This window comes from Diadema setosum, chromosome 2 (genome assembly GCF_964275005.1).
Source record: "Diadema setosum chromosome 2, eeDiaSeto1, whole genome shotgun sequence".
Classification (NCBI taxonomy): domain Eukaryota; kingdom Metazoa; phylum Echinodermata; class Echinoidea; order Diadematoida; family Diadematidae; genus Diadema; species Diadema setosum.
Genome location: NC_092686.1, coordinates 15,519,657 through 15,545,114, shown reverse-complemented (window position 1 = coordinate 15,545,114; position 25,458 = coordinate 15,519,657). Strand labels below are relative to the sequence as shown.

Genomic DNA, 25,458 nt, shown 5'->3' with positions numbered 1-25,458 from the left:
ATTTGAGAATTATATGACTACCAGTTCTTCTTGTTAATGTGCAGGTTGGCTTAAAAAGTGTGGAGGTGACGGGAATTACTGCGGCTTACCTGTCCAGCTCAGGGAAGAAACGAATTTTGATACCATGTCTTCTGCTGCTGCGGCCGCTCGCATCAATCGGTTTCTGTACAACCGCATCCTGGGGAACTTTCCCGGTGAAATTTCGCTAGCTTTCGCTTACGGATCAGGGGCTTTCAAGCAACTCGGAAATGCTAGCGAGGTAAGAATTATGAGGATGATGGAAGCGTCACCTGAGTACAGATCGCCACAATATCGTCTGTATCGTTGACCATATTTACATAGACCGGACACCAAGTTGTATTTAGATTGTAATTGTTTTTGAGATCTGTTTATAGTGACAAAACAGTTAAATTTTACTGGTAAATTTAATTCAAGACTTTGTAAGCCTGTAAAATCTAGGAACATTTTAGGTGATACTGATACAAATGAAGTTCGTAAATTTATCTTCTCAATGATTGTAGTGTTAATAAATTGTGTGACTAACAAAATGATTGTTCAATTACCTTTGCAGGAATACAGATCCTTTCTGTCAATCTTCTTCTTCTTCTAGTCTGGTAGTACAGTCCGCCTCTGGCGTATTATTGTACCTTGTGCTTGTCAAGTGCTTGGTGTTTTTGTTTTTGTTATCAATATGTGTGAACACAGTTTACAGTTTAGTTAACTACATTGTATACACCGCCCAGTCGCTGTATAAATAGCGACAGGGCTGTACCGGCACGGCCCACAACACAAAGAGAGCTCAGCGATGGCTTTACGATCGCTTTTGAGTTTTGATACTTGACATCATCTTTTGTCACCTCAAACTCATTAAATGTAATCTTCATTAATGACACTACATATCTATGTTATCGATATTGACATACACATTTCACAACTTACCGAAAATGAAGATTTATGCAGCATGTGCGAACGGTACATCTGATGATTGGCAGTTCACGCGATCTGAATGCACTTTTAAGGGTCACGCTGTCGACCGTGCTGCTACCAAAGAGCGCACGCATATAGATCGCTGCACTTCCAGCCATGCACGTGCACGCATAATCTGCTGAGTGGTCAACGCGCCATTTTGAATTCTGCAACGATGAACCCCGACGGTCGGGGATTGCGCTAGAAAGTGCCATTTTTTTGTTCAGTGGACTTATCATAAGGGCTCTCTATGGACTTATGTACCTTCTGTAATATAAGCATGCACTTTATGTAACGTACAAATGTTTATAAGTAATGTATAAATTGATATAAGTTTTGTAGTTGTGTTGTGGTTCCCCACTTTGATGGCGAGGCTCCATCTGTCTGAAGCTGTGCTTCGCACAGCGTCTGGTCGGGCTACAGTTCAGTATACAAAGTTCATTGATGCTTGCTTGATGCTTGATGCAATGCCCTTGTTGCGGCTCACTCATGAGCAACCACACTGGCGATCCCAACACATAAGGAGGTGCCATTGATGCCTGGAATATCATGATGGTCAAATATATATGATTATGAGAAGAAAGAATGTTGTAGAGAAACTTTAGAGAACCTTGAACTGATTTGAAGAAGTAATTCCATGACTGTGGCACTAGCATTTTCGTAGCAGCTCATCCAATAAGCTGAACTGGGCTGAAGCAGCCATGAAATAATGCAATGCTGCATCTAGGAAAGCATGTTTAGCTTTGAATGTAGATACAACGTAAATTCATATCTTTGTATATGTGAGAGTTGAATGCCTTATAATGGTAAAGTATATAAAGCTGTGAATTATCTTGAATCATAATCATCTTGTGTTAGAGAATCAATCTTTATCTATTTATACATAATTGTATGATTTTGTGTTAATGGTGTGTTTTGTTTGTTTATCCTGCCTAGAATAACATGCTGGATTTCATCTTTGTGGTGGATGATCCCAAGGAATGGCACAGGAAAAACCTCCAGTCCAATCGTCACCACTATTCTGCCCTCGGAATCTTAGGACCCCGGACGGTGGCTAATATCCAGGACCGCTTAGGAGCTGGGGTCTACTTCAACACGTTGGTGAAATGTGAACAGAGAGTGAGGGACCATATCACAACCATAAATTTTTAATATTAAAAATTGTTTAGTTTCTCTTTAATTTCACAAATGTGTGAAAAGAGTGGAAGACATGCTCTGAAATGCTAGGATACTTTGATGAATTGATAAATTCAAATCCTCTTGGGATAACGTCTGTTGTGGGATTGTTGATATAATATGCATGTAAAAAGAAACAAAAAAAAAAGTGAAAAACTGTTACATGGTTATGATTAATTGACTTGAGAAAGCCCACTGGAGTGGATGAAAGTTTACCCACAAAATTGCTAAAGATCAGTTGAAGTCATAACCTCCTGTTATATTATCCTCCCCAACCAATGACATTTTTATGCCTCCGCCAACGAAGTGGCCGGAGGCATTATGTTTTCGGGTCGTCCGTACGTCTGTCCGTCCGTCCCGTTTTGTTTTTGTCGATATCTCAAGAACCGTGTGGTGGTTTTACATCAAACTGGTATGGGGGTATATCCTGGGGGGATAATACTTTGTTTGGATTTTAGGGTCACAGGGTCAAACTTCAAAGGTCACAGGTTATTTTGTGAAAAAAAAAAAGGTTGAAAATTCATGTTTTTCTCCATACAATGTATCTCGCAAATGGTTCAAGGTATCTTCATGGAACTTAGTATATGTGACAGTGCACCTCAAAACGAACATAAAGTCGCACACACTGATTTTGCGTGAGGACTGAAAATAAGTGAAATGGGTCAACCTAGCCGAACTTGACTTTTTCATATTTTCTGAAAGAGCGGGTCTTCTTTTACTTTATGCTAAAATTTGGTATCATAAAACGGGCAGGAAAGTGTGTTTTTTAGCAGTTTATCTCGAACATTTTTGGTAGAATAGTGTGATTAGGTGTGTCTTTAGAATCCCTTTTTCATTTCTGAAAAACTTTGTCCGCACTCTTCACTTTCAACTCTAATAACTTTTGAAAGGATAGTGCTACTGCTTTGAAAGTTGGCATTAATTATGGACAGAATGTGTTAATGAGGCATGCTTAATTTCAGTTTAATCTAATAATCCCTTCATTGTTTTTACTCTGGTGGTTTACTTCCTGTTTTTTGTCCCATTCATCGCACAGCCAGCACGGTTTGTAAAGATTAAGCGCTTGAATAGACACTGTACTTCAGAGCCTCTTTTCTCAGTTCACACTTTTCCTGAGTTTGTGCTTTCTTTCCAATATTTAGATAGGTTAGGAGAGTCCATTTGATTTGAGTTATACATCATTTTAAAGCTTAAAGTCTGCTCTTTCAGAATATGGTCGTAACTAAAAATTCATGTCTGGCGACTTTTTGTTTGTTTTGAGGTGCAGGGTCACATATATGCTTGTTCCAATGGGCAGTGATTATCTAGGGAAGTTGGGGGTCATGGTTCAAAGGTCAGGGGGTCAAAGGTCAAGGTCAACTACTCAAAATACTTTCCTTATATTTATGCAATGCCTGAAGGTTTTTTTTTTTTAACTTGATGTATGCATGTATTACCCAATATATCTTCTGTGAGAAGTTTCTTGCCAAAAGGTCAAAAAGGTCAAGTGAAAGTGCTGAATTGCACTTTTTCCTCCATATCTCAAAAGTAACTCAAGGTATCATTGTGAAACTTACATATTTATGCATGTTCAACCTAACAGTGATTCTCTTTGGAACTGTGAGGTCAAAGGTCAAAGGCCCGGTTTAGATAATGCTATTTTCCCATTTGATACTGAAATTATACTTTTTCTCAATACCTTGAAAATTACTCAATGCATAAACTTATAAAAGGGTCAAAAGTCAAGTAAAAATCATCAGTTCCCCAAATACCTGCACTCTGACATTTTAATCATTCATCCAATTGAACCTAGTTCTAGGAAAGTGAACATTCAGCACATTTGTGGCAAACCTGTCATTTTAATATTTTGCCAATTGTGTGAAACTGTCATCACACATTGTCAAGACATTGTATTATAGACCTATTAGGAGAACCATGCATTATGGCGGAGGTATATCAGTCGCCGTAGCGATATATCTAGTTCTGTATAACTTTGTTTCTGTGTCTTACATCTGTGCTTTGCATCAGTTTTTTCCCATCTAAGTTCTTACTAACCTTGCATGATCTTTAGCTTAACAGGCTAGTCGCAGTCTACAAGTACATGTAGGACACATTCATGTTTAATTTGGGAAGAATTAATGCAAAAACAAAACAAAACAAAACAAAGCAAAAGCAAACATTCTAGTGTCCAGTGTGAAGCAAGTTAAGTTATGCTGCCAATCTCTCTCCTACTGGCAATGAATGCTTGAAATCACAGTAATATCTTCTCTTGTTGAAGAAATTTGTTTTGGAACATTAGACATTGACCAAGGATATTTCATAAATAAAATTATTCAAGTCCTGTGTTAAATGCTTCACTTTTTCATGTTAAATCAAGGATAACATTCCTACATGTACTTTAAACTCATTCTAATCTTCAGTGAAGCATTAAAAAAAAGGAATGCATTATTGCTTTCAAAAGGAACATCTAGAATGCACAAGAACAAATGGCAAGCTCTTGAAATTTGCGTTTCAATGGTAGATTTTCTTGTGTATTGTGCCATTTTATTGTTGTGCATGTATGTGCTGTATGAAGGTACATGTGAATTGTGGAAATAAACTGAAAAAAAAAAATCACAGTATTTTACTAACAACTGACTCTGTGATGCCAATTGCACTGGGCTTTGTTATGAGAACGCCTATAGATTTGCTCTCTATGTGATGCTTGCAGCATGAACAAACAGCAAAAAGTGTAAAAACAGAAAAATAGTAAAACCTTATCAGGCTGTAATTAGTACCCGGTAGAAACGAGGAATATGCAGTGTAGTACAGTTGTGCTATGCCTAGGCTCAAATGGTGCTTCTTGCAAGGTTTGAAAAATGTACATAAAACTTGAAGAGTCATACCTCCACGTGAATTGCATTATTGCTGACTGTGTATAAAATGTCTAAGCCTCATACTTCAGGCAATATGGAAACAAAAATTGTGATTTATTGGCTCATGTTAGTCTTCTTTTCTTTCCCCCTTTCCAATATTTCTAGCTCATCAAGTATGGAGTGGTAAAGACTAGCACATTAGTCCAAGAACTCATTCACTGGAACAATTTGTACCTCAGTGGCAGATTACATAAACCAGTAAGTTTCATATACATTTTCTACTAGTCTGGTAGGGCCTACTTTTTTTTTCACTTGCATGTTGGTAAATTTTGCAGCCCTTCTTGTGAAATGATACAAAATTCTAAGTGAAGTACATATATTAAGTCAACATAGCACAAGATGGTGCAATGTATTTAGTTGTATGGTATGTTATCTTTAAAGGGATTGTATGGTTTTGGTTGTGACCTAACTTCAGGTTTCTAACATTTTTTTGATGAGATAATGAGAAACCTTTTATGAAATATGAAAGAGCATGTAATTCCATGAGGAATTCAAAGTTTATTTGATGAAATTTAGTTTTGAAATGGCTGAGATATCCAAAGCAGATCGATTCTAATAAAAGGTGGGACCCACCTTTTATTACAATCGCTTTGTTTTACTGTGTTCTTGGGTGTTTCAGCCATTCGAAAACCGATTTTCATTAAATAAACTTTGAATTCCTCTTGGAATGGTATGCTCTGTACTATTTCATAAGTGTTTTCCTGGTAAAAGGTATCTTGCAAAAAGTTAAAAGCCCAATTCTCATCTCCACCAATACTATACCATCCCTTTCAAGAATGTGTTGCATGGTAGTAGAGCAAAAGTGGAGCTAATCGTCATGTCTTGTGAACTGTGTGAAAAATATTTTACTGTAAAACCAGAAACATTTGTGGCATGAAACTTTGGCAGATGGCCTTTTTCGCGGGAATTAAACTCTCGCAAACTGCCACTGGCATTCAATGCATTGCTTAGAAGAAAAAACTTTCCCATGCATTTTACTCTCACAAATCTTGGCTGCTAGCAAAATTTGTGCAAGTTTCATGCCTCCAAACATTTTCTTGTTTTACAGTGATCAGATGGTGGTTTTGATTATTTTGCTACATAGATCCATGTGATCAAGAGAGTGCAGAACAGCACCCTCTACAATGCCATGCGCCGAAACCAGCAGAGTGCGCTGTACACCAGTCTCCTGCTGCTGCCTGAGAGATTCTCGGAGGAGGAACTCTTCACAACGATTACAGGACTCTCCTACTCAGGTGAGGTCTGATGCTAAAATGTGCTCTTGCATAGAGGCGTATTCTTTGTTGCTTTTGTTGATGAAACAGCAGATTAATTCTATACAGTGTGTCCCAAAAAAAAATTGCAGTCGGATTTTTGCATTGATAACTTCCAATATGATTAAACTGTCTGAATGCTATTTCAGGGTCTAAAAATATATAACATCTTACCTATATTTCGCAGAAAACCCCATTCAATTTGGTTAAGTGGTCACAGAGAAATATGGATTGTTGTAAAGCATGTCATGGGTCTGATTCTTCCAAGTTTAGCACTTGGATGCTCTTGGAACTGCATATTAATGTGTGAACTCAGTGGACAGAACTTGGAGGGAAGGGAATCCTGATATGCTGTACAAAACTCCTCATTTCTCTGTGACCACTGAAGCAAATCGAATGGGGTTTTCTATAAGATGTGGCAAATGTGTTATAGTTTCATACCCTGAAATTGTATTTGGATTGATTCACTATTTTTAAAGTTATCATTGTGGAGGGTCCCCTTTTAATTTTTTTTTTCTTTTTTTTTTTTTTTTTGGGGGGGGGGACATACGGTATGTAGGAGCCACACTGTCTATGCAATAAAGTCTTGCTCCCCTTGATTGACTTGCTCTGGTGTAAGTTTTCATTGCTCTCAGCACCTGAAGATGGAGTCAGCCTTTCATTTGTCATCAGTTTTCTTTCCTTTAACAGAAAAAAAAAACCAGAAAAAGAGCACCAGTATATGCTTTGATTTGATGTAATACTTCTCTGATTCATTGCACAATCAAATATAATGTCTTTCAGTATTAGTTTCATGTCAATTCCATTGATAGTTAACCACCCCCATATTTTTTTTTTTTTTTTTTTTTTTTGATCTGCATACCATCCCTAGATATTTTTTTTAAAATCTGTAATGGAAACGTGGCAAACAGAACATACTTTGCAGATCTCTCCATAAAACTAGAGTGATTTCTTTCTTTTCCTCTCTGAGTCAGAATGATTCCATATGTGGTTTTTGTTTGTTTATTCGTTAATCTTTTTCTTTCATTACTTTTATTAGATGAATACCTATATTGTATGATGCAGTATAGGTACAGTTTGTGTGAGTTTTCTGTCATCTGTTCTGTTCTTTTAAATGACAGTTATAGATGGATACGAGTGCTCAAAAGATCTCATACAGAATCATTCTGTCACTGAGTTACCAAACCTCAGATGTTTTGAACTTAGGTTTTCTCCAAGTTTTTAAGTAGTTAAGGTGTTCTAGGCTATTGTCCAGCTGAGTCCCATTTCAGCTCATACACCGTGTCATATGCAAAAAGGCTCATGGGCCTATTACTGTATACGCCATGTATTTAGCGAGTCCAAATTTTCACGAATCAGGACTTCCAATGATTTCACGAGTGGTTACATTCGCAATTGTGGAGTACTGTCCTGAATGGAGAAATGCATAGTGCACATAACCAATATCCTGCAAGATTCTGGAAGCCCCACAGATTTTGTGCAAACCCACCATTGGCATTGGGTTGAAGTGTTTGCTAACCAAAACTGCCAAGCATATGTGTGCTTTAATGTTGACTCATTTTAATTCTATATGTTTACTGATATTTATCTAGGGGATTTCAGGATGATCATAGGTGAAAACAAGAACAAGGTCTCAAACATCGTGAAGCCAAATCTCAGTGAGTTTAGGAAGTTTTACTACAGCATGCTGGATACCACAGAACACATCCACTGGCACAAAAAGAGTAGAACAGTCGAGGTAAGTTGGGCCGTCTCTAATTGATTCTGATTGTGTGAAATACTGTCAAACCTGTCCACAATGACCGCTGAAGGGAATATGGTTGTTATAGTGAGTGGGTGGTTGCAGACAGGTTCATTGTAGAGACCATTATTAATTGAAGTATTTTCAGCATCCCATATGATTACAATTGTACATGTACACCATGATGCCACCTGTGTGTACCGGTAGACATATGATATGAAATAATTTACATAAACCAAAACAACAGCAAAAAATATTGAATGCTGCTATTACAATATATCTTGTACTGTGATTGTAATGTTTATATTTGAAGTATTTACCAAACAAGAAACATGCTCTCTTTCTGTATTTCTGATTTCTGTAAAATTTACCATTTACAGTACATACTAACCTCATATCTCTGTCTGCTTGTTTGTCTTGGTTCTCATATTTGATTGTTATTCAATTTAAGAGACTTTATTAACTTTTGTGGTAATTGTACATATTTTGTATGTGATACTGGACTTGTAAGTGGAGCTGGGAAGGCCGACAAAGTGGCAACTACCTGGCAGTCAAATGGCTTGGGTTCTAGTTCCAGTGAGTCTAGAAAAGCCATGTCGTGTGTAGTCATAGTATTCCTTCTAGGAAGAGGCACATCATTCTGTCCCTTGAATAAGACTTGAAATAGAGAGCACTTTCGTGAGAGAAAAACAAAAAATGCGTGTGAAAGATTCTCAAAGTGTATACCAGATAGGGTACTCTGCCCTATTGTATACATCAGAACACACTGTATAGTCTATGATAGTTTTGCTCCAGGTGACTAGCAATGGTAAAAAAACTTGCTTCAACCGGGCATATGGTGCCATTCTAGGAGAACAAAGATAAGATATATCTGATGGTCTTGGAAGCACTTCAAGTGCGACGGCTGAAGTCTAAGTGATAGCTCAGTCTCTGTATAAAGCTCGCGCACCCCATGCTCTTCCTCTCACTCACAGCAAGACCGCAGTCCAGCTTGCCTCTTCTCCCACATGAGCTCATTGCCAAGGAACCTCCAGTTTCAAGTGTGTCGCCTTGCGGGGTCCCGTAGCGAGGACCACCTTGACGTCCTGAGAAGGGTGGCCAGGGACAAGGAGGGCTCCCAGTACATCCAAAGAGGTAATGTCCACGGAGTGGAAATGCATGTACATGTAATAGCAAAATCAGTCCGTCCTCATCGATCAGTTGGTTAAGAGAAACTTCTTGCTCTTTTGTGCTAGGCATTAGACAGAGGTTTTTTGAATATCTAATAATATTTTCATGGCTTGTGCAAAAATGTAACCATTTCAAACTCCCTGAATATCCAGCATTTGGAAATGCTCAAATCGTATGTCTAATTAATAGTCCAAAATGAACAGCATCATTATCTACTTTCCTGTTATTGTGACCACACATCATAATATATACAAAAGTAGAATGCTCACTTGAAATTCCTCATTTCAGCGTGTTTGTCACATTATTGTCCTTTTCAATTATTTAACTGTTTTGGATGTTCTTCTATTTAGAATGTGGGTACCATAATTGTAAAATATTGTGGTGGTGGTGGTGGTTACAATATGCTAGTTTGTTATAACAGGAGGTAATGTATATACATGTTTGGGAGATGCAAAATAAGTATTTCAAGTGTTCCCACATGGAGAATGTTTCATAATCATATATGTTGTGTAATACAAACTCCCACATGGAGACATTTTTCTGTCGATTTGTTTTCTTTCCCTTCTTCCCTTTTCCTATGACCTCCCCTGAGGAAGCATTTACTGTAAAACGAGGAATGTTCGCGTGCATTTTAATTTCGCAAATTTCGCGAGCGCGAAGATTCGCGAAATTGAAATGCATGCAAAGTTCTTTTCTACACTATATGCATTGAATGCCAGTGGCAGTTCGTGAAAATTTCATGCTGCAAAAAAGGCCGTCGGCTCCAATTTGCGAAAAATTCATTACAGTATTATAATGAGCTCCCTGGTGAAGACATTTAATTAACATATAAGTTTAACTCATAACAGCATTTGATCTGTTTATAATATTTCATGATATGATCTCAGTACAGTGCAGTTATTAGCCTCAGGCAAATTATGTTTCAATATGGCCCCATTTATTTCTATTTCTTTTTTCCCCATAAACAACACACACATAATAACAGCAGGATTTGTCTTTTACTTTCATAGGTGTACAGAGGATTGTTGCCACATCCAGTCTGTCTCAGAGTATAAAGGGCATTTTTACTGCTGGTAAGTGTAATGGTACTTTAAAAAAAAAAGAAAAGAAATAGAATCAGTAATTTGGTGCAAAATCACCCAAAATGGTTTTCTTATGTCAAAATCAAGAGCAACAAAATCAGCAACAGGAGATTAATTTTGTAACAAAATTTTTAGCGGGGAAGTAATATTGTAATAAACAGAACCACACATGGTTTCTTTGGGTGCACCGTAGCAAAAAACCCCGCCCATTGCCTGTACCGTACTCGGCGTAAACGGGCCTTAATGGTGTGGAGTAACATTTATGACCAATGCCTATTGAAAGAGTGGTGATCAGGTGAAGAAGTAGGGATTAGGTTTTAAGTTACCATGAGTCTTTTTGATACTCGAATAAACAAAGCTTTCTGGTAAGTGACACATGAAGTTCAGGTCAGACACCGACCAATTTGGGGGAAATAAAGATGACCATGCCTGAAAATGACTTCTTGCTCCAGTTTTGTATTTTTCTTCTTTTTTTGTGTATTTTTTTTTTTTGTGTGTGTGAAAACCATGACACTTTTATTTATACAATTTCTTTTGACAATGTCTTATCTTGCATCTGTACAATTCATGTAGTTTTAAATGATGTAATGCATCAGTAAGTGCAACTGTTTGCAATAGAAAAACTTGTCCACTGATTAATGATTTACATGCAATCAAAAGACTACAAAGACAATTATTTTTGATTTAAACATGATATTTACCTCCGCCAAGGGAGGAGGTTATGTTTTTGTTACCGTTGGTTTGTTTGTTTGTTAGTTTGTTAGTTAGTTAGTTTGTCCGTGTGCAAAATAACTCAAAAAGTAGTTCACGGATTTGAATGAAACTTGCAGGAAAGGTTTAGAATGATAAAAGTAACAGATTATTAAATTTGGTAGTGATCTGAGAATTTTTGGGGAATCTATGAAGGATTTTTGATATTTTGGCAGGTAGGGTCAATGAACTTGGGAGTTCAGGCTGCGAAGTTTGCATGCGCGCACTAAAGTGCGTGCTATAGTTTGTGCTAGGGCGAGGTGCGCCGTGCAGCTGAGGGTTTATGACCTAACAAAGGCTTCTATATTGGGAAATCGGGCGACTTTCAGCACACAATGCTATAAGTACGTATGGGTGGAAATCACTGATATCTCTATGAAAGAACAAGATCAGTGGTGGAAATGAGCTGCATACTTGGTGGAGGTCTGCGCTCTCGGAGTGCTTTTCTAGTTCTACACTGTGAAAACTTCTGTACATTAATGTGTCTGTCATTGATGTGATATTGTATGAATTAGCTGAATAGAAATCATGGTGCCCATCCTTTGGTATCACTTGTAATCACATATTTTTCCACTGTTCACTAACATTTCAGACAGTATTAATGGTGTGTACATTTTTCTTTGGCCTCTTGTTTAGGAGTCACCAAGACCTTGAGGTACAGTGGACAAAAATTGTTGAAAATGCAGCAAGGAGGAGCTAAGCTGAGGTAGCATTAAGGATTGGACAGGTTGATGGTTGTTACCACGTTTACCTCTGAGGTGTACATGTGTCATCAAGGACTTGACAGGTTGGAGGTCATTATGAGTTCACATGTCGTAGCCTGCAGTACTCAACGTGGGACACCTCTTGGACCATTTGGTAACAACATATATAGCTCCTTTTGATCACCTATGCAATGTACATCATTCCAAAGATGGATGAACACATCGTCAAGAAAAGTGCATGGACTCACTCATGTGACTTTCATATTGGTAGCCTTTCCAACTTCATGGCCAAAAAAAGTGCGCAAATGTACAAAGAGGTGACCATTGAACAGCGCTTGTAGATGGCCATTCAAACAAAGAACATTGGCTGTGAGAACAGTGTGTGACAGGTTATGTTGGGAGTTTTCAAGTAATCTAGGATTCTGCATAGGTAATTGTGATGTACAAGTGCAAATGTTTTAGTGTTCAATCTAATTGACAATGCAACTTGCATGCTTTGTGTTAAACGATAGCAAACAGAAAATCAATTCTAGCATTTATCTATAGATTGTGCCAATCATTGATACAATGAGCCTCATTATGATGTTTAAGTGTCAGAAAGACTTTGTAGTCTACAAAGAAGTCACATAAATGTATACTATGAGTTGTGTTGCAATAATATCAGATGAGCCACATCTGAGAGTTTCACAGGTTACAACCTTTAACAAGGTATTAAGAATGCAAAAACAGAGATAACTCAAACAAGATATTAAGGGAACCATGCCTATAAGCTATTAACTGCTTCAGGATATTGTCCCCCAATCTTTCTTATTCTGGGTGCCAGAGGCTGAACATTGTTTTGCCGTCTGCCCGATGTTTTTTTATGGTTTTACCCTATTTCGAGAGCGCTGAATCCGAATCTGGATGATGCAACTCTTGCATCCTTCACTACAGGGTTTTGAGATATTCAAGATAACTGCCAAAATGGCCGCTGTAAAGAGACTAGTTATGAGACTAACTCATGATGTCAAGTTGTCCAGCACCAGTCATCCAGAAGTAAAAGCTAGTTTCCTGAGTATTTGATAATATCTCTGGAAAGACTCCTTTCTGTTGTCTCAGATTGGAATTCTGCAATGCGCATTTGTGACATCGTCAAACAAGCCGCCATGCAGATTGGAAGTTCTATGTCAGGGCAGTCATTATCCGAGCATGGCAAATATCTTCTGCTGAGAGTATCAGCAAGGTCTTTTCCCTGTTTGTATTGTACAGGCATCTGGTACTTTTGCAGTTTTAGGAGCATGCGTTGGAGACGTGATGGAGTTTTGGCTAGAGGCTTTTTGATGATTGATTCAAGCGGTTTGTGGTCTGTTTCTACTAGAAATTCTCTGCCAAACAGGTATTGGTGATGGAATATTCCCATAAAATCCCTTTGTTTAATTTCAAAGTCTGCATATAACCGCGAAAATAAAACAAAAATCTTGTTCCTGTCAGGAGGGTGAAGACTATCAACATTAATGATATTCCATTAAAAGAAAAACACATGCAGCTGGACTTCTGTGAGAAAAATTATATCCTGCATTGTACTCCGTTAAATAATTCCAGAAATTATTCAGTTTTTATCAAAATTATGCGCATTACGCCAAATCCGGGGCTATACATCTGGAAGTGGACGAGCTGGCCAATGACACCGGGGTTGTGAGAAGATCCTCAAGCAAGGTACATGTAGTTGCCTGTCTTATCTTGCCCTTTTAGTTTCCAATGATGTTTGCCAAAACATTTACCCCTGTCTTAAGCTCGTCCTGGAGGTGCAGGGCGTACCCCCTCGCATCATCACCGCCAGCCTCTATCTTCTCCTCCAGGTTGACAACGGACTCCCGGAGGCCGGCGACTTCGCTGCGGAGGGACGCCAACTCCGCTTTCAGCGTGTTCTCCATGGTGGTGATGGCCTGGAGGACCGTGCTTTCTGACGGGGCAGGAGCAGGGAGATTTGAATGTTGTACTCCCCCCTCTTCTCCTCCCGTCTGAGTGCTATACAATGTATTTCCTTTTCCTGGGGGGCTGTGCACTCCGTTGAGGGAGCGGGTTGGGTTGGAAGGCCATCCCCGCCTGGGCGGACGGGGAGTGGGAAGAGCCCAATCTTGAGCTAAGGTTGCCCCTCGTGGCCCCTCCCGTCGTGGCCCCTCCCGTCGTGGCAGGCAGTGCTGGCGATAGAGGAGAATATCGGAGATCAGGTGCAGATCTGGCTCGTCTGCTCCATGAGGAATAGTCCATGCTCTAACTCCTGATAGTTTCTCATCCATGAGCAGGGTGCCGGGCCATGAGCAGGGTGCCGGGTTGATGGGTTACGAAAGGGTTGCATGAGTACAGCTGTCCATTAACATACTGGGAGTTATTATAGGCGGCCATGTTTATATTTGTTTCAGTTAATTAATATAGAAGAAGAAGACGTACTTCAGGAAAGAGACAAGTAAATATATCAATTCACTCAATTCAACACTAGAAGCATCCCCAGAGTTAGAGCAAGGTGATAGGCGGTGTTCCCACTGTGAGAGTCAGAATGCGAGAATGCGAAACATAAACAAATCACAATGCGACATACAATATCCGATCAAGACAACGAGACACGATATAATCCACATAAATGTCCCGACATCAAACAGCAACCCCATTTGGTGGTTATCAGAGTTATCGGCATTTACATTATCCAAACAAGATAGGTCAATAGTAGTAGATGGCAGCTCCACAGCATTAATACCATGAGAAATTTTAGATGACGATCGAACATTATTCACAGAAAGAGGGACGATATGCCGTTTTCGACACACGGAACATCCACCGCAAGGGAGCTCCTCCAATTTGCTGTCCCTGTGATAATAGTTGCAGCTATCCGGGACATATGGAAGTCGTGACATCGCATCCGCGTTATTATGCCTTTTCCCTTCTCGATGTTTGATATCGAAATTAAATTGCGATAAAATCTCTAGCCAGCGGGCCATCTAGTCGGTAGGTTCATGAAAAGACATTATCCATCGAAGGGATGAATGATCCGTGAGAATGAGAAATTTCCTCTCTAAAAGATAATGGCGGAAATGGCGCACAAATGAGATGACTGCTAGAAGATCGCGACGCGTCGTGCAGTATCTCCGTTGCGTCCTTGTTAACAACCGGCTTGCGAAGGCGATTGGGTGTTCTACCTCACATTGGGCGATGTCGTCCCATTATATTTGCGACAACACGGCGCCAATTCCTGATGCTGAGGCCGTCCGTATCAAGAATGTATGTCCCGTGATCATTTGGATAAGCCATGATGCTATCACTCGTGAGCGCAATTTTCAATTTATTAAATGCATCATCGCATCTATCATTCCATTCAAATTTGCTTGATTTTTCCAACAGCTTGTTCAGGGGAGCGAATCCACGAATGAATCGACGGTAATAAGAACACAGTCCTAGGAAAGATCTTACTTCACTCACTGATGCTGGTGTAGGCCAGATCTGTAGCCGATCAACCTTTTCGGGGTCAGGCTTGGTGCCGACCTCGCTCACGATATGGCCCAGGTACGCGACTTCGGATTGAAACATGTGACACTTGCTTGGTTTTAATTTAAGGCCGGCATTCCAAGACGACAAAGTACTTCATCCAAATGCTGAATTTCTTCCTCAAATGTTGAGCTCATTACAATTATGTCGTCCAAGTAGAGAATTAGGGTACGCCACTGGAGTCCCTTCATAATGAGCTCCATGGTCTGCTCAAAGGTGCTTGGGGCATTACATAGCCCAAAAGGCATAGTTACATACTCATAATGGCCACTCCGGGTACTGAAGGCAGTTTTCGGCCTGTCTTCCTCCTTTATCTTGACCTGCCAGTAGCCAGATTGAAGATCGAGGGTTGAAAATATTTTGAAGCCTCCCATGCAATCTAAGACAATCCTCAATCCGGGGGAGGGGGTAGGCATCCTTCGGGGTAACTTAATTTAGCTTTCGGTAGTCAACACAAGGCCGTGTTGTCCCATCGCGTTTTTTGACGTATACCAAAGGGCTTGACTAGGCACTGGTTGACTCCCTAATGATGCCAGCCTTTAGTTGAGTTTCAATTATGTTGTCTTCATCATCCACGAAGGCACGAGGTGGACGTCGGGGACGCTGCTTTATGGGCATGGCGTCCCCTGTGTCAATGGAATGTTGAACGATAAGAAGTGCGTCCGAGATCCGTAGGTGAATTTGCAAATATTGATTTGTGCTTCTCAAACAATTTGAAAATTTTGTCTTTGTCACGCAAATCAACATGTTCACACGAACGGTCGTATAAACTCAATAAATCATCCGACCATTCGCTTGTCGGGCATTCACTATTTAGAGCTGTACTCGTTTTCACATTACTAATACCGACATTAACGCATCTCTGGGTATTGTCCTCACGATCATAAAATTCATGAAATTCATCAATACTATCCGCGGTGGCTATCCGTGTGCCCTCGTGCAAATTAATTTCGTTGTCCGTCAAATTAACAACGCGTATGGGAATATCGATGTCATCCCGGGTAACATCCACGAGGCATGTCGCGACATTGAGGTTGTGTCTATCACTCGCCTTCGGAATGGGCTCAATTATCGCAAGCGACATTTGAAAACGATGTAATTCATCGATAACCCCCGGGACAATGAACTCTGACTTGGGGGGAATCGTTACGTCATGTTTAACATATACAGCATGATTACCACTGTCGTTTGTGAGTTCGATTGGGTACAAACGATCATTAATTCAAAGTCCATGACGAGCTTCCAACACACAGTCAAAATGATGCAAAGAGTCGAATCCCAACAGGCCATCATCATACACATCAACTACATATGCATCCCAGGTAAACTGGTCCTTTTTAATATTTACACTTACTTGTATTATACCGTGTACAGTCAGCAGCCCTTCATCCGCGGCCTGCAGCTGGATATGTTTTGATGGGGGACGCTAATCTGGGCGGGAATCTTCCGGCATTTGTTCATAAATTTTCCTTGAAATAATCGTTACTGCCACTCCGGAATCGACCAATAATTTACACACAACATCATTAACATCTGCATTAATGTAGGCAGTTATTCTGGTACTTTCATTAACACGTATAATCCTAGGTGCATTTTCACTAGTTCGGGTGGGGCCCTGGTCGACGAAGCTACCCGACATCAGTTTCCCGATGAGCGATTCATGCTAGCTGGTTGGCCACTTGATGACTGCTGCTGGCGCGGCTGCTGGGGAACTTGGGGTGGGCCATGTTACTGCGGATGCAGGAACGGTTGGTGATGCGGAGGTATTGACGATGATGGTGGCGGCATCCACTGTGGCATTCCTTGCCCCTGAGTTGTGATATTCAATGGAGATGGAGCGGGGTTGAATTGTTGGGGCATGTTGTCTCGTGGAAAGTACCGTCGATAGGGGCAATTTCTAGCGAAATGTCCTAGCTCTTGACATTCATGGCAGCGGAGAGGAGTCGATTGAGGCCGAGGTCGATCACGGGGCTGTCCCTGGTATTGGCGGGAGTCATTATTTCCTTGTCGAAATTGGGGCTAGGCTGCGAAACAAGAAGATGAAACCCTCCCACGGTCTGCCTTGTCCATGGTAATGTTCTTGCGGGGGGAGGCTAGCAGTCACACGAGTGGCATACTTGCCAACTAGTGAGGATTCAGTAAGATTTTTTATGTTAAAAATAGCAAAATCAGATTTTCTGTCAGAGAAATCAGATTTTTAGAAAATATCTAGATATACCTTTCATGTGTATTTTCTGAAGATTTAACCGAAAGTGAGATTTTTAACTTCAGTTTGAATATAAAATAAGATTTTTGCAATCCACAAGTAAGATGTTTCATCTTGAATGTTGGCAGGTATGGAGTGGGAGCCGCCCGGGTCCCTTGTTTGTCACTCTCTCTGGCATGATGACAGTCGTGTTCGAACTCGTGTTTGTAGTCGTGCGGTAGGTGTTTGTTGGCTTCTTCCAACTCGCGCTCGAGGCGTTTAATTTCCTGCTCCATCTCCACTTTCCTAAGTTTCCTCCGAGCCATAGTTTGAGTTTCGAAAATTTGATTTAAACTTGAAAATTATTAGAGGCACATGTTGAAGTTCAAGGCGATCCCACCGCTGCCACCAGTGTAAAGAACTTTCCTTCTTGGTCTGATATAATAATTAGGTTCCCAAAATCAGCCCTACTTCGGAAGCTTTATCATGTAAGGTTCGTTGGTACGCGTGGTCGTGTGCATAGATGAGATGATTGTGTCAGCAATTACTTAAAAAAGATGGAGGATACACGACATGATGAAAGTATCACACAGAGTACGATTCTAAGTTTATTGTCAAACTATCAACGAACGCATTAACACGACCATGGCTACTGCGATGCTCATTTCAGAAACTCTGTTTTTAAAGTCCAAAAGCGACTGAAGTTCCTCCGATCAGGACCACGCAAAGGTCGTTACATTACATTTCTCATTTTTTTAAATAGAAATTTTCAATGATATCGAAGAATGTTCATGTCTTAAAATGTTTCTCTGATGTTTCTCTGGAAAACAAGTATACACATAATGACCCACCAGCCACCCCCCCCCCCCAAAAAAAAAGAAGACAAGCAACGAAGAAATGGAGAGAAATATCATGTTTTCCCCCCATGTAGCACTTATTGAAAATCTTTATTTATCTGGATGTGGGAATCTGGGATACAAGATTTGAAATCTTGTAAATGTTTCATTTACAAAAAAAAACAAACAAACAAACAAAGCAAAAAAACAAACAAAATCTGAAGAGGAAGTGTTATGTGTATACAAAAACAGAATAAGTTTAGAAGGAAAGCATGAAAAATTAATATGTAACCTGCAATATTTTACATCTCTTCATTAGTTCTTTGGCGATGCAGTAGTCCTTGGATCTTGCTTCTCATTGCCTGCTTCACTATAACAGGCTGACCGTCTCTTGCCCTTTCTGCAAAGTCTAAAATGACAGGGGTGACATAAATAAGGGGACAGAGATTAATCTACTAAGTTGGTTAGTTGCTTAAATGGTTAATCTGGTTTAGAATATACAACCCCTAACACACACAGACACAGACACACACACACACACACACACACACTCATGTGTATACAAAATAAATGCTATTAATAAAGTAAGAAGACAAGAAAAAAATTACACATCTGTAAAACTTCACAAACCTAAACAATATAAATAATTTTGATAATCATTGAATATCACATATAAAATAGCCTAATGAATATCTAAAGCCTTGAAACTTCTCTGTATGTTTTTACTTCACAATAGTCTATCATGTCCCCAGTAACCAGAAATGTCACAATACAGTACTTGTTCACCTAAAAATTACCTTGATGTAGAAGAAGATGATCTACCTGGTGTGAGTAAGTTACAACCACCATTCAATACATGTATTGCCAGAGGGACAGTTGACTCACCAATAATTGCAGACACCACTGAAGAGTCCAAAGCCAACAGTTTGGCTGCGTTCATCAACTCTTGTACAGTATAAAAGCATGACAGCATAAAGCAAGTGATGCTGGTATCCCTTTATTTCTTCATGTGGCGCTCGTATACATACACCCTGGTTCCCGGTGGCAGCTCAACCATCTTTATAAGAAAAACAGTTAAAGGGTGTGTACAGTTCTGGTCAAGGTGAGGATTTAGCTTTTGACGTTTTGGGAGATATTTAGAAACCACTCTATGAGATGTCAAAGAGCATGCAATTCTAAGGGGTATCAAAAGTTTATTTGATGAAAATCGGTTTTGAAATGGCTGAGATATCCAAAAACAAGGTGAAACAAAGAGATCCTAATAAAGTCGCCTGTCGCCTTTTATTATTATCACTTTTTTGGATATCTCAGCCATTTGAAAACCAATTTTCATCAAATAAACCTTGAGTCCTTAAAATTTCATGCTCTTTCATATTTCATAAGAGGTTTCTCATTATCTCACTTAAGAATGTTCAAAACGTGAATCCCCACCTCAACCAGTACTGTACAGTCCCTTTAACATGTATACAATTTTGTACATGTACTTAAACAGACGTTTATTTTAGGGCACTAAGTGATGGATTACGGGGTGCATTACAGTAATACATGTAGCTTCACCCATGAATTAGATAGTGAGAAATGAAGTGTTGAATAATTACTTGGCTCACTATGGTTTCATGAAAGCACGCTAATCATTAGATGGTTTTATTTTCTCCAATGTTTGCGCAATTATTCTGTTAATATCCAGGAAAGTTGAGTACTAATGCTAGGGGACTTTCATTTAGGTTGTATACCAATTACCATCAACCCCTTGAGATCAGGCTTTCTGTCTTGTGAAACTATTGCCAGCCTTGCAAACAAGCTTCGATCTTGTTTCAACACTCCCTGTGAAACCTTTCCAGTAGATGGCTTGGACTTTAAAATAGTTTTGGAGAAAGTCTGAAGTTTCTGCTGCTTGAAAGGTGCATGAATGTCCACAGAGTCTTGCTGTAGACATTCTGTTATGTACACTTCCACAGCATCCTGCCCCAAAGACTTTGCCTGAAGTAGGTCCCGCTTCAATTCTTCACTTGCAATGACACTGGATAAAATGTGTAGAAGATCGTCACTTTGATTTTCAAAATCATTGACCATACTCTCTATGGTATCACAGATGACTTGCACATCACTGCTGTCCTTCTTCACACAAGAGGTTTGCAGATCTTTTACTTGTGTCAAAGAGGCTGACTTCCCAGCCATTTCCTCACATTACTGCTGAATGGCAGCCTTGAGGTAATGTGAAAGGAGCCATCGATGGAAAAAACTTTGGCTGGTACTAAATCCAGTGACGCCTCCTCGCAACTTTGTGTCCCTGTTAACGGTTTGTTCGATCAGCTGATCACCCGAGATTCCTGAAAGAAAAATCACCTGCAAGAAAGGCATCAGCTGTTGATGGGTATGTACCAGGCAGCATGTGCATCTCCAGCCAGTATGCAGGTAAATACTGAGAATGGTTCAAGTGGTCATATGAAAGAAACATGGGAGAAGACTTCTAATTGCAGACAAGTGCAAATGCCAATTGCCCTCTTTTGTTGCTCTGATGACGAGGAGCAATGCCTCCACCATATTGACGTAAGAGGATTAGAACGCAAATGTGGGTCTTGAGGAATGTTTCTGAATGAAGAGGGAGTATCTCATCAAACAGGGCCTCAAACTTTTCACTCTCAATCACTGTCATGTGATCTGGAGAAGGGAAAGATGTATACATCTCCACAAGAACCACAGATGCTGCCTCTTGCTGCTCATCAGGAAGAGTCTTCACAAAACTCAGCCATCGCAGACATTCCATAGCCTCAAAGACAAGCTTATGTGCCCGCAGACTCCTGATGAAGTGATGTCTTGATAACACATTATTTACTGATCCTGTTGCAATGAGGCCGCTTTTAATCATGATGTCCTGCAGACCAGCATCCTGAAACCGTTTAACAATGCACGCAAGAAAGTTCATACTGATGTGAAATTCTGTGTGAAAAAAGCAGAAGAGTTGGAGTCTCTGCTACATGTATACAAATCTATATTAGATCTAAAAAAGAATACTCTAGTTAGTCTTATGCCTTTAGGCTTTGGCTTTGGATTCTAAGTCAGACTAATCATGCCATGCATGCAAGAAAGTATCTCTTTCTCGTCTACTCTAGATGCATGTATTTGATCAATGGAATAATCACACCATGAAATAAAAACAATTATAAACATCTATATTCTAAATGATATTGCTCAAAGAGACAAATTCTACATTTTTTACTTACTTAAGACTTGTCTCTCCGAAACAATCTCGAATCATCAGATATGGCAAAAATTATAAAATTCCTACTACATGTCAAAAACTTCCATGTCATGTTTTCTTCTTTTTTTTTTTTCAAATCAAAAGTCAGTTTGCTACAGTGAGAATAAATGTGATTTCAAGAATTGTGAAATCATCATTGATTCAACTTCCACTCGTTATTGTGGCATAAAATAACAGCCAGGGTCTCTGTAATCAAAGTACTTTGTTGGAGGTTCATATCCATCTTCTGATATTTCCCTTATGATTTTGAAACAGCCCAACTTAAAAAAAGGAATGACTTGTCATAAACGCTCTACGAGAAAGGGAGAGAGAGAATGAGAGGGAAATGAAGGTAGATGAGAAAGACCAAGTCTTCGAGTGGCACGTGACTCTTGGAGAAGAAACTTTGTGGCGGACGGAGATCCGATTCCTACATTGCACGCATCTCCACACGTATCCCTCACTTCTCGTAGAACACTTCTCTTGATCCTCTTTCGACGGCACCCAGAACTCGGTGACCCTCCCTCCACTCGCCCTGTGGGACTTCCTGTAGAAATACTTCGATTCATCTATTTCTACCACAATTGGATTTCCCACCTCGTTGAACCCCCCAAGCTGTCGAAAATGCTCAATTTCGTGCTGGCTGCATACTTCCCTCAGAAAATTTGTCCATGCACATGCGGTGTGACGACTCACGTTCATGTGCTTCTTTATGAACTCCAGTGGTACATTTTCACACCACAGGTAGATGAGAAAGACCAAGTCTTCGAGTGGCACGTGACTTTTGGAGAAGAAACTTTCCCGGCGGACGGAGATCCGATTCCTACATTGCACGCATCTCCACACGTATCCCTCACTTCTCGTAGAACACATCTCTTGATCCTCTTTCGATGGCACCCAGAACTCGGTGACCCTCCCTCCACTCGCCCTGTGGGACTTCCTGTAGAAATACTTCGATTCATCTATTTCTACCACAATTGGATTTCCCACCTCGTCGAACCCCCCAAGCTGTCAAAAATGCTCAATTTCGTGCTGGCTGCATACTTCCCTCAGAAAATTTGTCCATGCACACGCGGTGTGACGACTCACGTTCATGTGCTTCTTTATGAACTCCAGTGGTACATTTTCACACCACAGGTAGATGAGAAAGACCAAGTCTTCGAGTGGCACGTGACTCTTGGAGAAGAAACTTTCCCGGCGGACAGAGATCTGATTCCTACATTGCACGCATCTCCACACATATCCCGCACTTCTCGTAGAACACATCTCTTGATCCTCTTTCGATGGCACCCAGAACTCGGTGACCCTCACTCCACTCGCCCTGTGGGACTTCCTGTAGAAATACTTCAATTCATCTATTTCTACCACAATTGGATTTCCCACCTCGTCGAACCCCCCAAGCTGTCAAAAATGCTCAATTTCGTGCTGGCTGCATACTTCCCTCAGAAAATTAGTCCATGCACACGCAGTGTGACGACTCACGTTCTTGTGCTTCTGTATGAACTCCAGTGAAACATTTTCACACCACAGGTAGATGAGAAAGACCAAGTCTTCGAGTGGCACGTGACTCTTGGAGAAGAAACTTTCCCGGCGGACGGAGATGCGATTCCTACATTGCACGCATCTCCACACGTATCCCTCGCTTCTTGTAGAACACATCTCCTTGATCCTCTGTCGACGGCACCCAGAGCTCGGTGACCCTTTCTCCACTGGTCCTGGTGGTACTTCCTGTGGAAGTATTTGGCTCATCAATTTCGACCCCAATGGGATTGCCCTTCTCATAGAAATCCCTCAGCTGTCTGAAATGTTCGATCTCGTGCTGGCTGCAAACTTCCTGAAGGAAATTGGTCCAGGCACACACAGTGTGATGCTCCACGTTGATGTGCTTCTCTATGAACATTTTCTCACCAGAGGTGGATTTGGAAGATCAAGTTTTCAAGGGGCATGTGACTCCCGGTGAAGAAACTTCTTTGTCGGACAGAAAATCAATTCCTACACTGAAGACATCTCCACATGTATCCCTCACTTCTTTGAATACACGCATTCAAACTTGATTCAATGTCACACGTCTCACACGTCATGGCGTTGGAGACCAGGCCTGTTTTCATCAGATAGTTGAGCATTGACCTCTTATCCTTAAGCCTTGCCTGAATAGCAAGTATCGTGAGAATATCATCCAGCACCTCATTCAATGGAATACATTGCAAGAACTGTCATGACACCCTTAAATAGTCAATTATGTTTTGGATGACAAAAATACACATTGCATAAAGCAGCACTAAGTCTTCTTTGAACATAAAAGTCACAGCATTTAGAAATGATTATGAGACATTAATACCCCTAGTGAAGTAAGAACTATAGAGTTCCTTTTCAAAATGTTTTTGTACTCTTTCCAACAACTTTCAGTGTGAAAGGCATACTCCTTATTTCTCCGTATATGCATGGTGAAGATCAATCGATGTCCAAATGTGGGAGCGATCTGCTGTCATATCTTGTACAAGGTTTCGAAAGCAGGATCACATTCTTCTGTGTTCTTCGTTGCTGCGGCCGTTTGTACTGAACATGGATTCATAATTTTTTTTTCCTGCAGTCATCATGATATCTGGCGTCAGCTGCATGAAGATTACTGACTGCACCATGTAAACGAATTTAAACTTCTGCTCACTTGTCAGATCTTTCCTGACACACCTGAAGTATAGCTTCTTTGAATGCTTTACCACTTCCGCGATCTGCTGTTCTACACAATCTAACCTGGCACCATCTGGATTTGTTACGAGGATCTGGCAGCATGTGACATACATCACCACAAAAGACACAATTTTCCAAGAAACTGAATTTATTGTGGTGAGGTCTTCGGCTTTTGGGAGATGGAGCTTCACATGGTTGACATGAATCAGATGATTTCCGTTTCAAACTTTGACATGTAGGACGACACACAGTTGCCATGGCATGTAAGTCAAACTTAGATTATCCTTGATTTGTTCCTATAGCACATCACCAAGTCCATCATCTCTCAATTTACAACAGTCAATTATTTTCTGTATACAGTGCACTCCCGTTATAGCGAACACGGTTATAACGAAATTCCGGTTACAACGAAGTAAAATTTAGGGCCGCAACATTGTAAACTGTATGTATTTTCATTGTTTATTCATTCGGTTATAACGAAATTTCGATATAACGAAAGAAAATTGCCGGTCCCGAGGACTTCGTTATAACGGGAGTCCACTGTACGATCTTTGCCAGCTGAAGTCAAATTCTTACCAGATACACCACATTTGAAAAAGCACTCATTCATCCTGCCACTGGTGCCTGATGTCATGCCCTGTAAAGCAATTATAGTATGGGAGCAATCAATGGCAAACTGAAAGGATGTTTCATGTCCCTCTAAATACTTTGAAAATGATCTTTCATTATTAATGATAAGATTCAATCTAAACAAAAAAGTTTGGGGTATTTACAGTACTGATCACGTTTAACTTACCTACGCGTTACCCATGAAACGCGTCGGTACATGTACTTCCGCGTTGCGTTTCTTCATACGCGATCGGAACGCGTACTCTTAATACAGGGAAATATTCCCCTCCGATCCCTTGAACAAACTGTCTGCACAATAAAGTGAAGAAATGTCATTACATACATGTACCATACTGCAAGGCCTAAATCTGAGACATATTTCACGCTTTCGCTCTCTGCGTCCTTCTCGTGGTCGTTGACGTCGCCTTCATGGAGTGCAACCGAAGGTGTCGCGCCGTCATCCCGCTGACGCGCTGTGCTACCTTGCTCACTGTCATCTCCTTCCCTAGCGCTATTTACTCTTCTCGTCATCACTGGCGTCACATCATCAACTTCCATGAATTCAGACCAGGCGGCGTGTTGTTTCTGGCAGCGAGTGCACCCACCGCACGGAGGTGCGTCTAGGATACCGCTTCCATCGTAGC

The 25,458-nt window shown here is 40.4% G+C and overlaps 2 protein-coding genes across 2 annotated transcripts in view; one reads left to right on the top strand and one right to left on the bottom strand.

Annotated features, from left to right (window-relative positions):
• LOC140242819 (uncharacterized) overlaps positions 1-126 on the bottom strand; it is a 34,671-nt gene extending 34,545 nt beyond the window's left edge. Inside the window, exon 1 of the mRNA XM_072322574.1 lies at positions 90-126. Coding sequence (XP_072178675.1) covers positions 90-126 — 37 coding nt within the window. The remainder of the gene's footprint in view (positions 1-89) is intronic.
• Positions 125-11,915, top strand: LOC140242808 (phosphatidate cytidylyltransferase, mitochondrial-like). The gene is made up of 8 exons (XM_072322567.1): positions 125-259; positions 1,903-2,085; positions 5,142-5,234; positions 6,121-6,271; positions 7,882-8,027; positions 9,005-9,164; positions 10,211-10,273; positions 11,669-11,915. The coding sequence occupies exons 1-8, from the start codon at positions 125-127 to the stop codon at positions 11,740-11,742; spliced, it is 1,005 nt and encodes a 334-aa protein (XP_072178668.1). The 3' UTR covers positions 11,743-11,915.
• The last annotated feature ends 13,543 nt before the right edge of the window (positions 11,916-25,458 follow it).

Bases quoted from the DNA above. Each gene is read 5' to 3' on its own strand.
- LOC140242808 (XM_072322567.1), top strand. From the start codon at position 125: ATGTCTTCTGCTGCTGCGGCCGCTCGCATCAATCGGTTTCTGTACAAC. The intron at 2,086-5,141 runs GTGAGGGACCAT...CAATATTTCTAG, and splicing joins TGGTGAAATGTGAACAGAGA to CTCATCAAGTATGGAGTGGT. The intron at 6,272-7,881 runs GTGAGGTCTGAT...ATATTTATCTAG, and splicing joins TACAGGACTCTCCTACTCAG to GGGATTTCAGGATGATCATA.